Below are 14,872 nucleotides of genomic sequence, written 5' to 3' on the forward strand. Positions count from 1 at the left end.
TAGTCGACTCACCACTTTAGTCCAGACTGAAATATCTCAATAGCATTTGATGGATTGACAATACATTTTACTTTCTTGCAAGATTCTATAATTAGAAAATATAAGATTATTGAATAGAATATTAATGAGTTATTACCAGTACACATATGAACATTACTTTAGCAGGAAGTACAACAGCTGTAATCGTTGTCTCAGTACCTGCACTCCAGACTTTATTATACTCTCAAACTTTAGACATGGTGGCGTTACATTTTAGATGCCAACCAAATTAGCATTTTCAAAGCGGCGCCATGTTATCTATATGTTTATGATGCATTACCGATGAATGATGTACTCGTCAGCTCCTGCCTGTGTCGGTGAATGTGAGCTCAGAGCATCATCCAGGCGACTTGTGCAGATGGCTCCGCCTCCTCGCCGGTCTCGGCAGTTGCATGCTACGAAAGAAGATGGCAGAGACAGATGAAAGACTGCCTGCATGTGATGCTGGAAGAAAAGAAGATGAGACGGGGTTGAAGTCTCCAAAACAATTCCATTACTGACACAGTAAGTGCAGGCAATAAGGGTCTTCTCTTCTGGGTCCTCATCAAAGTTCTTTACAGGAGGCCAAAAGGGAAACAATGTGCCAGAAAGCTGGAACCGAATCACGCTCGGGCATCAAAGGATTGCCATTATCTCACGCAAATACACACACACACACACACACACACACACACACACACACACACACACACACACACACGCGCACACAGGCATCTTGGAGCACCGTTACTCTTTGATGTGCATTTCTCTAGAGGATGCAAACTGGTGTTACAGGGCCGCCATGTTTTAAGCAGTCGAGCGAGTTGCAGTTGGTTGATAGCGATCTTTGTGGAGACAAAAAGAACAACCTTGTGCACAGCATGTCAACGGAGATCGTTTTCACAGACTTGGCATGCGCTAGCAGCTATGGTATTGTTTTGCCATATTATTATTGTTGTATTAAAGCTCGGTTTTGGGCGATGTAATTGCAACATCCCCGGTTCCAGTCCAGTTTGGGACCTTTGTTGCACGTCATCCCCGTTTCCCTTTAGCTCGTCTCCTGTCCACTCTACACCGTCTCCTATCTAATAAAAGCAACTGTGTCCAATTAAATACTCCCATTTGTTACAGGTTTGTATTTCTAACCACTTAACCCAACTTAATACGCCAACCTCACAAACACACAGTGACTTCATTTAAAGTTTCCACTAGAACTCAACTGATGAAACTAGCAGATATGCATGACCCATCTGGCCTGTTGGGTTTTCTTGGACAAAAAAACCCGTTGTAAACCATTTGCAAAGTAGTTTTTTAAATATCGAAAAACGTTGCGATGATCTTCTTTTCCCCTGCCTTTTAGTGGTCCATGCTTTTGTTTTCACCACCAACAACGAGTGGGATAGTGAATGTACATTGTGTCACCTGCCGGCACAACACATGGCTCCATAGCACCTCCGGTGGTCAAAAACACAACAGGGAACCTTTAAATGATTCAGAATTTCTTTTTGGCCTTTTAGGCACAAAAAAAGCATATAATTATAGAATACAATATGACTAAATAAATGTTTATCTTGTGATCAAGACAGTATAGTAATAATACTTTTTAATTTGTAAATCCTGTATGTTGAGGTCCACAACTGACAAAAACCTCGCCGAGCCTGCATCCTTCATTGGGATTCGGCGACGCTTCCTCTCTGAGTTTGTTCTCCCTTTTACCCGTATTCTCTTAAATGGCCATGAAGATAAGATGGCTGCGTGATAAGTGAGCGTGCACCTCCCTGCAGATACAGCGGATTACAAGACGAACAAGTGTGCCTTTCCTCTCCGTGTGTCTTAAATATCAAAGAGAGATCAGTATGGGCAGCTTGCATGAATGGACCGTAACAATTTGGTCCCATCACGTGAGAGATGAGCGATCTCGAATGTCCGAATAAGATTGTTTACTGTAATTTGTATCCTCACGAAAGCTACCGTTGAGCTATCCTCACGAAAGCTACTGAAATTCTCTGTTATGCAACATACCCTGATCCATAAATTACATGATTTGCTTCTTGTTATGAGTGGGTGGATTATGAGCACATGCAACAAATCACCTTATCATAGCATGACTCTCTCTCTGTGTGTGTGCGTGTGTGTGTGTGTGAGAAAGAGAGAGAGTGTCTACTACCGCCATTTTTAGGGAGGTTGAGAGGATTACTCGTAGATTTCGTGCCTTGCTCAAGGGCCTGTAAGAGTCCACATACTTTAATAGATCTCCTGGGGAGAACTTGTTCATTTAAACCACTGAAATGTTACCTGTTTTGTCTCAGGATTCACTTAACAATTCCACAAACCATCATCCTAAAAAAATGTTTTTTTCTTTTTTCATTATTTCCTAATTAAAAGGTTCATGTTTCATGTAACTTGTGGAGAAAAGTCAAAGTCCTTTGATAATCCTGAGATAACCGAGACGCTTGAAAGTTATCACGGATCACTGCATCTTTGTGAGTGCATGTGTGTGCACTTCACACACACACACACACTGGCCCGTGCACACAGATACACACTCTCCACAAAAGCTGCAGACGCGCACGTGAATAATGAAAATTCAATATATGACAGACAAAGCTCTATTGTGCCACATTAATAAGATTTAATACGGAGCTTTCTTTTCCCCCCCGACACTGGCAGGCCAACTTGTTCTTGCTGGCAAACTCGTCTTATCTCAGCATCTTCCAATAGTGTCATTCATTATTTGGCCCCGAGCTCATCTGAACTGAGGACTACAGTTTTCAAGGCATTCTGACTTCCAGAGGAAAGGAAATGTGACCTTTGTAGTAAAATGTAATGCATTCGCTTTGCAAGAGGATTCATTGCAACAACACAAAAGAGAGTGGTTGTCAAAGCAGGTGCCAGATCTCTGTGTGCATGAACTGTTTTCATTATTTGCATGTTTACTTCAGTGCAAAAGAGGCATGCAACAACTGCTGATTGCAAGGGCGTGATAGTGATCCAATGTATCTCTGAAGACACATCCACACAAAGAGAAAAAGATGATACAAAGACCAACTGAATAGTGCGCCGCAGGGATACAGGGATGTATCATCGCACTGGTTCTCTCGGCAAACAGCCAATGGAATTTTTCCATTGGATTATAGATTATTACAGTAAATAAGATTGTAACGTTTTCCCCTTACCGGCTGGGGTGTCCCGAGCACAATGACAGCAACATACCAGGTTTGAGGGTTCTCAATGCTTTTTTCAGCGTTCTTTTGCATGTATTTGTACAAGCGCCCCTCTCTCTCTCTCCCCGGCTACTCACGTATGTATATTGGGGAGATGGATCACTAGTATCAACCTGAGGTGGCAAATGCGTAAATGCAATCGGCAGAAGTAAAAAGCTAACGTTGGGGCGATAATGAACCGCACCGCGATCACATGAATTCACTTCACCAATAAGAGGAAGACAGACGAATATACGGCGGGATGATGTTTAGTCTCAGTTAGCCACTTGTTAGCGACTGCGTTAGCCACTTGTTAGCCATATGTTAGCGACCGCATTAGCCGCTTGTGAGCGACCGCGTTAGCCACTTGTTAGCCATATTTTAGCGACCGCATTAGCCACTTTGTAGCGACCGCGTTAGCCACTTGTTTGCCATATGTTAGCGACCGCATTAGCCACTTGTTAGCCACTTATTAGCGACCGGGTAGAAGCTTAAAAATGGAGTGGGATATTTACTCAATTGGTATTTATTATAGAACAGAATGTTAAAACAATCTTGTGCTCTTCTTAATCACCAACCTTATTTGATGCATCTCACAAAAAATCCGTTGAAAAAAACCATTGACTTCGAGACAAGGGAAGCGGAGTTGCATATACAAGCTGTGGACTAATTCCTGCAGAGCTCTGTTCAATGAGCTTCAATGAAACTAATTCAAATGTTTTTCCACTGATGATTGAGAACTTTTCTTTGTGCTGTTTTGTCACACACCATGCTGGATGTATCATGCTGATCTGTGGTCATTGTCTCTGTCAAGTAAACTGACAAAGATAAAACATAAATAACTATATAGATCCAGTGTGTGGAGTTAATGTGATAACCATATGCACAGCCACATTATGAACCTCACAGCACAAACACACACCATTATATTGAATGCATCTTGTGTGTATTGTGTTGATTTACACTGTATTTGACTCCTTTAATCTTTGTGCTGTGTTTGTGTCCGTGCATGCTATGCAATTATGTGACTCATCAGCAAATCCTGGCACCATTTGCTCACAGAGACAAATTCCTGCGCATGTGTTTTATCCAGCATTCGCAGTGCTTCAGGTTGCGATATTGGACGTTTGGGGTTTTTGTGCCAGGGGGAGGCCTAAGGGCTTGCCCTACATCATTCATTATGCCCTCGCCCATCAAGCAACGCAAGCTGCACCGCTCTGGAGTCATTCCAAGAGCGCTCTCGTCATTAGCTTGCCACTTGGCGGCTAATTGGTGGAGCAAAAGAGACAAAAGCTGCAGTCCACCTCTGCATGCTCTGATTGCTCAGAGAGAGAGAGAGAGAGAAAGAGAGAGAGAGAGAGAGAGAGAGAGAGAGAGAGAGAGAGAGAGAGAGGGGTGGGGGGCCTCCTTTTTGGCATGGCGGGCCGCATGTTCTTGTAGCAGGGTGGTTGTGTAGTTGTTTTGGCACAGGATGTCCAGGACAGAGGTAAATGGGGTCTCTAACAGCTCAGAGAGTTTTCAGTTGAATCGAACCCTCGTGGTTTGAAGGAGTTTCCTCATGCATGAGTTCACTACCAGGAGTAACAGTCAACATCCAACCCACGTGTGTTTTTTACTTCTGTCATTTCCTTTAATAAAAAAAACAATCCTCAAATTATTCATAATAGCACCACCTTTGTAGACCTGGCAGGTGTTTGATCCAGCGGATAAACTAATCATCCCCAAATAAAAGTGAAGAGCCGGGAGAAATAACTGGAAGATTTGCAGGCACTTCAAGAAAATAGGGGTTCTATTGTCCATGATTTTGACCTGAAGTAATGACAACAAATGAAAGGCTTGGATCCGTCTTGATCCTCTCCCTTCGCGTCGGCTCTTTTGCCTCTTCCCTCACTCTCTCAATTCTTCTCCCGGGCCGTCGGATTTTGCCACGCTGTGATCCTCCCGCGCCTCCAGGCCCTCAGGTTATTTGGATATCGCGTGGAGTCAAAGCCCTGTCAGTCAGATAAGCAGTGACCTCGCGGGCCCAGCAGATAAGACGTTACATGGCAAGAGGAAATGGCAGACAGCAGGGGACAAAAGGCCCGACTATGAAGGTTCGCTGAAGCGAGACTGATCACAACGGCTCTTCAAACTAAAAAAAAAAAAGCTGCCAAGAATGAAAATATATTGTGCCTTTTGTTTTGTTTTTCAATTTAGATTGACTGAATCTGATTTGGACTTCATTGGCAAGTGCTTGTCTTTTCGTCTGAAGATAGAAAAAAAAAAATCAAAAGGTGTTCCAAGTTTTCTCTCACAAAAGGATGAATGGGAATAGGAACATTTTCAAAAATGGCAATGTTATTGGGCAGTGATTAAAGTTCTTACCATTTAAAAAAAAAAAAAGTTAAACTCCAAAGAAAACAACATAAATGATGAGTCTTAGTTATCACTGACAGACACCAATAAACAAACATGTCATGCCAGATTTAACAGTCTCAATAAATGTCTCGCACACGGACCCACTTTGGCTGCTCCAGACTCACTGAGGTGGTTGGAATAAGACAAACTTGCCAGTCACTTTGTTACACTGGGAAATTACAAAAGGATGAATGAAGGGCGAGTCTTTGTTTGGGACGGCAGCTTTTTGGGTGGTCCACAGGTTGGAAGCCCTCTGGGAGGGATCAGGGAGACCTCCACATAATACCAATACGTCGACCTGTTCAAACAGGGTACAGGCGCTAAGTCAGAACTCAGCCACAACCGAGAATACATTTTCTTCCCCATTTGCAGACTAATTTTCCGCAAAGCTATACTTTTCATTCTTCCCATGATTAAATAATTATAAGTCATTTGGGGTTGGGGAAAATAAACTGGTTATAGCCCACGTCTGAGCAAAAACCTCAGATATATTACTTATATAAAAGCATAAAGATGCCTCACTGTCGCAGAAATAAAAAAAATACAAAATCCAGCGCAACACAATGCAAACTGTTGATTTAAATAATATTGTCCCAAATCACACAAGCCACGTGATCATGTAGGAAAATGTTGGCGTAGCCCACACACTCTTTCATTTCAACACCCTACTTCATATTCACACATATTTAAACGTGGGTCTGGGAGCTGCCCAGGACAACCGCAGGCCTCCACTGCCGGCCACCGAGCCAATGGTTCAGTTCTCTTTCTCAAGAGCCCCTTCGTGGTTGTTGTTCAGGGAGGGGAGAGAAGTACTCATTCAACCACCAAACACTTCAGTCACAAGCTCTCTTTGAAGTGAAAGGGTAACCGCTGCAAAAATTAGATACGTATAACCAATTAAACTCAGTTTAGCTTTTTTTGTTTTATTTAGGAAACAAATACATGTTTAACCTAATGTAGCTAATTTGCGTTGTGTTTAATACATGTGTATTTGTACATTCTGAAAAACTTACTATATACCTTTTGATTTTTCTTTCGATGCTATATTGCTGATTAGCTATTTGTGACATCGGCATCAAGGTGTCTGACGTAACTTACCAGACTTAATGGGATTGCGTGCAGTGGTGAGAGCAGGCCACCCTCCATGATGCCGGAGTACCGAGGACTCAATATGTCAGAGGATTCAGGTTACAAGACCCACCATGTTGTTGCTGGGGATTGTGGTTTGAACAGTGTTTTTCCCACATTTCATCTTTTATCCTGGAACACCTACAGGTATAGAGGTACTATTAGCACTCTTCCTTTTGTGTCATGCGGTTTGAATAACAGCAGTGGTACATCACTGCCAACATGATTTCCATCTGGGCCAGCGCCAAAAGCGCCTGTGCCTCTTATCAGCAGGCTTGGATTTGCACCGGTAACAACAAAAATAAAATGAAGTAGGAATATAATGCCATAGTCTACACTGGTTTAAGACTTGGAGGCTTTGTGTGCACATACTGTGTTAAGATAACTTGAAAGCCTGGCCCAATGAGCAGGAGGTTTGTTTAGTGAGTTCAGAGGTTTTTATTTAAACCTCCGAGTGCACACATGACTGTATAACACTGGGTGATGGTTCTGAAGTATCAGCACAAACCAAAGGCTGCAACCCAATGGTTGAAGTGTGTACCTGCAGTGCCCTCTATTGCCAAGAGAGCAGACTAGCACGCATATGAGTGAAGGCTGAGCGTATTCACATCCATTTATCCATTATTTTTAATTACACTCTGGACAGGTCAGGCTATCACAGGGCTAACACATCAAAGCCGGCCCCTCCGGACCATCTATTCACAATCTTTAACCAAAGTTAAACTGAGAGTATATGTTTTCCTAATTAAATCCTGAAAGCGAAAGACGGATTTGTTTTGGAAAAGGTAAGATAGCTCAACTCTAGTGTGAGCATGTCATATAATTGTATATACAAGCCCATGTGTGTTAGAGTAGGAGAGTGCATGTTTGTGTGATTCTTTTGGACAAAAAGCCGAATATCAGACCTATAATGTATTTATCCGTAAACACAACTTTGGGGTGACTCATTAAATTTGACAAAAAAATTAATGTATCAGAGATTTTCACCCCTTTAACTATGCAGATAATGCATTAAAATCCCCTTAAGGTAGGTTTGGCTCATATTTAAAAAAAAAATTGAGGATTTAAAATAAAAGGGTAGGGTATAACTAGTTGAACCCCTTTACTATTTTGCAATCCCTTTTGTGTATTCATTAATTAACCTGAAACCTGGCATAAGCCCCCCACAAATGTGGAAGCATTTAAATTGTAATTTGCTAAATGAATAAGAAAGTGGAGCAGCATTTTGTGTTTGTTTTTAGAAAAATAAGTGACATTACATATTTGAGAAATTTATTTTTAAAGTGGCTTTTTATTCCACTCTTTTTTATTTTGTTCTCGCATTGATTTTGCAGTTACCCGCCTCCCCCAGATTGTACAAAAAGGACACTTCCGGTTTACCCGGAACTACGCATAATTTCCAAAGATGGCGGAGCAAGGTCCGATGGCCATAGCGATGCGGCTACGAAATCAGCTACAGTCCGTCTACAAACTGGACCCGCTGAGGAACGAGGTGAGCGGCCATGTTATTCGAGCGCGTCCGCTCCGGGGTAGCGACGTACGGGGAGTCGAGCCGCGGCAGAGACCCGCTAAACGCGCGCATTTAGCGGGAGATCGTTGTCGTCTCCGCGGCGCTGATGGAGAGGAGAGGAGAGCGACGCTGAAAGCGCTCGTGCGGGGGGGAAGCTGCGTGTGAGCATGCGTGAACGCCCGGAGCCCACCCGAGTGTTGTTCTGCCTCGGCGGAGGAGCGGCGTGCCGTTAAACCCGCCAAAGAAACCGTCCGTTTCACCCGTTTTGTGCCACATGCTCAGCCGTGTTCGTAAGTTCAACTTGGGAGTTTACTTGTGCTTCGTACCGGGCCGGTAATGGTCGCCGCTCTGCGCGAGTTCGTTCATCTTTGAAAAAAAAACGAAGTAATCGCGGATTGTTTTCTTGCTGTCGCTGTTTTTTGCGCGTGACTTTCGTCCGCATCCGTCGACAAAAGTAACGCCTGTTAACAACCTTCCCGTCCCTTCACATTTGACATCGTGTACGTTACTCACGTGTTTACGTCATTTGTCAGACGCGGAGGTCAAAGGTCAGGGTCCGCCGTTTTGCCCACTCTCGGGCTGGACACGGCTACGACCTGGGTCACGAGCCCCGGCTACATTCTGGTCCTGCGTGGAAGTCAGTGGAGGGAGAATTGACGTCATGTGGTAGCTGAGTCCTCTACGCAGTTTGAGTGTAGAGGACACGACCTTAAGTCTCACCTTTCTGTCATGAAATGGATTCATGCTGCTCGTCCAGTTTGCATTAAATTAGCTCCAAAATATGTTTAAAAATATTTGCAAAGTTGCTGTTTATGGTTCCATTGTTTATGTTTTACTTTGAGTTCAAGGCTTGTTTGTGCTCCTTCAGCTTTGTTTTGGGGGATAAATTAACATTAGAACCAGTCTTTGTCTGCAATTTCCCCACTGCGGGACTAATAAAGGATTATCTTATCTTTTAAAAAACATGTTAAATAAAACACCCTTTTGCCATCTTGACAGGAGGAGGTGAAGCTGAAGATCAAGGACCTGAACGAACACATCGTCTGCTACCTGTGCGCGGGCTACTTCATCGACGCCACGACAATTACTGAGTGTTTGCACACCTGTGAGTATTTAACAGACTTAAACACCTTTTTCACGTCATTTAACTTGGAGACGTCGGAGTGAGAATGAAATGTCTCTGCTGTCTTTCTGCCCCACAGTCTGTAAAAGTTGTATCGTGAAATACCTGCAGACGAGCAAGTATTGTCCAATGTGCAACATCAAAATCCACGAAACGCAGCCTTTACTCAACCTCAAACTGGACCGAGTAATGCAGGACATTGTCTTCAAGCTGGTGCCTGGACTACAAGAAAGTACGTATAGAAAATAATAGAAACAGTGCTGTCTGTATCAGTTCTGACCTGAAGTCTTTTTTGTGTGTGCATGTATTTGGAAATCTGCATTGTCTCCATGTCTGTCAATATGAATGTTCTTGTTTGAACAGGCGAAGACAAGAGAATAAAGGAGTTTTATCAGTCGCGTGGGTTGGAGAGAGTCATCCAGCCGACTGGAGACGGTAAGTCTTCCACTTAGTAACGTCTCAGTCGGTGATTAAGTTTGTGTGTTCTTGGATTGAAGAGATCAGAGTTTTTTTCCGCATCTGTGTTACGTATTTGGTGTTCCTCTGTGGTGTTTGTTTCTGAACGGCACTTAACCAAAGTGGCTGTACTGTGACATCATTCACCTTTTGGCTTTCTCTAAATTAGATTATTTGTGTGTGTGCGTGATGCCAAATAAGCTCAAAATGGCCATTTAGCAGCACATTTTAAAAATGAAGCGCATCTCTTCGACAACATCAGTCTGTTTAACGGCCTTTAACTTTTGCAGCTCTTCGTTTTCTCTCAGTAATTTCATTAATTTTTAAATCGTCCTCTCTATCATGTCCCCAAAAATCTGATATTTTGAAACAGCGGGACTATTTTTGGGCAGTGATGCTTTTGTCATGTGGCCACAGCTGTGTTTTATATAGAGTATGTAACAAGAGTTCAAACACGGCTCAGCCGATCACATGAGCTGGCCACTTCAGAAATGCAGTTTAACATGCCTTCAAAACACAACGTTATCACACAGCTTTAATCAAGAAACATAAAAGTTGTTGAATCGGTTGCACAGAGTTTTAAACTGCTTTTTGTATGCATTGATTTCCCGTTGCTGACGAATTAAACTAACAACGATGTCTATTTAAAACAGCCTGTGAAGTTCTTTAGATTTCACTGTTGCCGGGCAGAAATGATTCTTTGCATAGACTATTACATTGATATTACTGAACGGTGGTAACATATAACCGGTATCATGTCGTCTGCAGCTAGTTGCTGCTCTGTTGCCCAGTCATGCTGATTTAATGTGTAATTTGATTTCTGTTTTCTTCCTTCCCACCAGACGCTATACCCGATGCCACAGGTTTACCATACACAAGCTTCGACCATTCAAAAGCCCACTTTTACAGATACGATGAGCAGGTGTCGCTGTGTTTAGAACGGCTAAGGTGAGCTTTTGTCTCTGGTTGTTGTTTTTTCATGACCTGAGATTAGACAAATCAATAAAATGTGAATAAAATATGCTGCCGAGTGTGTCCGACTTTCAACTTGTCTAAATACTTGTTTTAAAACCGTGTGCTCCGTTTTGTCTTCACAGTTCATCGCTTGCTGGGAAAGACAAAACGAAACTCACTCTTCAGGTAAGTTGTGTGTGTGTGTGTGTGTGTGTGTGTGTGTGTATATCTCTCTCTCTCTCTAAAAAGTGATTCACAGATTTATGCAGCGCCGTCTTTCAGTACAGTCTGTGTACTTAGTGAAATTGCCGAGCTGGTTTTGGATGCTTTCAAAAATGACTCAGCTCACAGGTTTGCACAACCGTGCAAAAACACGTCTCCAGGGGCAAATTTTTGAAGCCCGAGCAAGTAATTTTCTACCCTTAACTGCTAAGCAAATACATGGCACAATGACATCTGCAGCGACGGCAGAATTCAGCACTCGGAGCTGGTTACTCCGGCTGCCTCGGAGTCTGAGATAAGTGGGACAAGTACACCGGCGAGGCGTATAATCATTCTTTGTTTTCCCCTCCAAACCGCTAGTTTCTCAGTAACTGGACATTTTCTAATCGTTTGAGAGCATTTGTTTGTTTGAGGCCCGATGACCAAGATGTTTGCATCGATTAGTGCTCTTAAGAATATCTTTGTATCAATAAAATTGTATTTATTTGTATTAACTAGGGTGCCAGGAAATCAAGCCAGAGGGTCATAAAAGAACAATAAAGGCAGGTTTAAATGTTGAATAGTATTTCAAACAAATTTTGATTTGGACACAAATGAGGTACCAATTATGATCGTGGTCCCATTGCTTCACAACAAATTGTATATAGTAGTATATTCATTCTTAGTTTCCTGACGCCTATTCACACAAATCCACATCGTGGCTGTTTGAAACACGGCTTGTTAAGCAATTTCCAACCCACTAAAGTGAAAAAAGTGCCTACCTTGTCAGTTCTTACCGGGTTTCTCTGTGCGGCTGGATGCTCCTGACAGGGCCATTTGTCGAGGGACATGCAAGCCTTATTGTATAATGCTCAGATTGTACTGAATCAAGACTTGATCAAAGATCATGGGGGGGCAGCAATTTAACTAAAACACAGACGTGTCAAAATTCCACGGAGCTCATTTATCCTCACTCTCCTGTAAACATCGTTCCATACGCTGCAGATGTGTTATTCGGCCAGCAGAGGGCACTGCTGTTCCAACATGTGATCAAGATTTCAGATTTCTTTTCTTTTTTTTTCTTTTTTTTTTTTAAAGTTTACTGCCCGTCATACATTTAAGATTCTCTCATCTCAAAAGCTGTAATGTCCAGTATTCAAACAGACTCGCATCTTGTTTTGCTTTTAATAATTTTTGAAAGTAGGAGAATAATATTTAAAATAAGGTCACACAGGATGTACACATTAGGTCATCAACACATGTCCTCTTAAGAATGTGAAGATTGTTGTTTAATGTCTAATGTTACCTTGTGTAATGGGAACATGCAGCTTCCTTGGTTCCTTTCTAGACTCTTTATCTCTGCAGTTGTTTCCCTCTGTCCGCCGTGTGAACTTCATAAATAGATCAACATATTTGACTCGACCTTTTTGTTACACGCTGTCCTCTCTCCCCTGCACGTTCATTCATAATCCAATGTTTTTAACAGAGGTGGAAATTCAGTTCAAATAAATTTCTGCCTCTACGTTTCAGGAAATACTGTCTTTCATTGCATTCAGGCGGAAAAAGAGAAGTGAAGCTCTCCGGCTTCAGAGTGTAATAAGTCAGTTGGGAGTGGAAAACGTGCAGCAGTGAGCTGTTTTCTTTTTTCTTCAGTGTAACGGGAGTGTTTCTTGTGGAAAGGCGCTCCGTCACCTTTTTGTTACAGTATGTGACAGTAAACTTTTGGACGGACGTTATGAAAACGAAGATATTTGATATCTAAAATAGAAAAACGGCAGCCTGGTCTTCTGCTGTCGCAAGCAAAACTAAAGAGACGTTTATAACTGACATGTTTTTTACAATATCTGGACGACAAAACCAAAATCTCAGTCTGCACCAAGTGAAGCCAATCCTATCGTACAGTGAGGGATGTTTCCACGGTACAGCTACATGTTATATATCGGGGTGAATAAAGCTTTGTGCAACCTGCTGTATAAAGGGTAGAAACGTGCTCCACAGTTGCAGTAATAAACACGTTCCGCTGTGCGTTACTTAATGGAATTGCCTCCTTGTGTCCTCATGTTGTTGACTGATCATATTGTTCATCCCAAGTTGGTTCAGTGTTCGTCTTTGTCTCCGCAGCAGAAGTTCGTTCGCTGTTCGGTCCGAGCGGAGGTGAGACACCTACGGAAAGTGCTCTGTCACCGGCTGAACGTGGAAAAGCACCAGGTCGGTCCCATTTTTAAAGAAGACATTATGAACCTTGCGGCGTTAACGATTGGTCAATATTTATTGGGCTCATTCTGGTGAGGACAAATGTGTGAAATTGCTTCTTTGCTGGCGCTCTCTTAAAAAACAAACTACGTCTTCTTGGATAATTACACATTTCACACGTGAACATCGGCCATTGCTAAATCAGCGGTCGTTTCGGGGACAGTGTCTTGTTGCCAGTTTGTGAAACATCCAACTGAGACCGGTGACATTCAAGGCCCCTCGTGTCATTAATTACATATTTAAGTTCATGCGTGAAAGGAAGCGTGGGATTGAATCAGTCGGTTTGGAAAATAGGTTTTGATTGTTCAGCAGAAGTTTGGTAAACTCGTGCGTTGGTGCCAAGAGATGGTACATGCTTTTATAAATGTCATGTCTTTATATCAAAAATAAAAAAAGGGTGACAATCGTCAAGACTGTTACATTTTGTTGATTGGGAAAGTGCCCAATATTGGAACCATCTATAGTTTGATCCTGGTAAGTTAACATAAATCCTTGTGTTTTTAGATTTTAAATCCTGTTTGTTTAAACACGCATGTCCGTAAAGAAGCAGGAAAGTGCACCAACCTGTCTGCTTGTGGCTCTGAAAGCCGTTCCTTGTCTGGATTTCTTCAGCCAATAAAGTTGCCGTGTTTCCCTGGTCACTCGGCTCTGTGGGGATGAATGGATTTCCTCTCGGTGCCGAGGCTCCACCAAGGGGGTTCTGGGTTAAATCCTCCCATTAATCGACACCATGCGTGTGTTTTTATAATTGCGACGAAGCCGCCTTCACCAGAAACCTGCGTTAGTTCATCTTGTTGCGCTGCAAAAAATATTTTGTGTTTTTTACGAACACCAAACTGGTTTTCTCGCATATAAAATTAAAAAAATGGCAGATGTTGCTTTCCGTTTTCCCCCCTTCACATCTGTTTGTGTGGTCTCCCTCCAGGTCCAGATGCTGTTCAATAACGAGTCTCTGCCCGATCACATGACCATGAAGCGGTTATGGCTCTCGCACTGGTTTGGCAAGGTACGGTACGCCGGCGGCTGCTGCCAGAAACACATTCCTCTAGTTCAGGAAGTCGGGATGAAGTTCATTGAGAATGTTGGAGAAATTAAATTGTTTTAATCTGTGTGGCACAACCTAACATTGTTTCAAATTTTAAAGTAAACGTCTTCAGCCGAGTGGCAGTGGGAAGTGTTGAATTTGACACTTAATAAAATGAAGTAACTTTTAGTTTGATCTATTTCGCAGATGTTAATAGTTTCGTGAAGTGTTTCCATCCCACGTATAATGTGTGAAATCTGTTCTCCCCACAGGCCCAGCCGCTAGTTCTTCACTACACCATCAAGGACAAGCGGAGCCGATAGGACCTGTTTTCACGCCTGACGACCAGCTGTACATATTTTGGACAATACATATTCTATTTTAATAGTGTTTGTGTACATATACTTATTTTCCTTGTTTTGTATTTTTGAAAATAAATTTTGAAATGGTTAAACTAATAGTGTTTATTACTCTGTTACATCTCAGTGTGCTTTTGCCTGAGTGTGTGTGTGTGTGTGTGTGTGCGTGTGTGTGTGTGTGTACAGGTTCTATAACACGATTGAAGTATACTTTGAGTTGCTGCACTTTTACTTCATTCCCTGAGG

The 14,872-nt window shown here is 42.5% G+C and overlaps 1 protein-coding gene across 2 annotated transcripts; it reads left to right on the plus strand.

Annotated features, from left to right (window-relative positions):
• Positions 1-8,130: 8,130 nt before the first annotated feature.
• Positions 8,131-14,666, plus strand: pcgf1 (polycomb group ring finger 1; the record flags this gene model as incomplete). Of its 2 annotated transcripts, none has more annotated exons than XM_079228972.1 (9): positions 8,131-8,238; positions 9,256-9,361; positions 9,459-9,611; positions 9,743-9,814; positions 10,678-10,783; positions 10,933-10,975; positions 13,115-13,198; positions 14,169-14,249; positions 14,540-14,666. In XM_079228972.1, the coding sequence occupies 9 exons, from the start codon at positions 8,152-8,154 to the stop codon at positions 14,588-14,590; spliced, it is 783 nt and encodes a 260-aa protein (XP_079085098.1). In that variant the 3' UTR covers positions 14,591-14,666. The 2 variants fall into 2 exon arrangements, with proteins under 2 accessions (XP_079085098.1, XP_079085097.1); XM_079228971.1 differs by having other exon boundaries at positions 8,152-8,238; positions 13,112-13,198.
• Positions 14,667-14,872: the final 206 nt, after the last annotated feature.

Source organism: Taurulus bubalis (genome assembly GCF_910589615.1).
Source record: "Taurulus bubalis genome assembly, chromosome: 13".
Lineage (NCBI taxonomy): Eukaryota > Metazoa > Chordata > Actinopteri > Perciformes > Cottidae > Taurulus > Taurulus bubalis.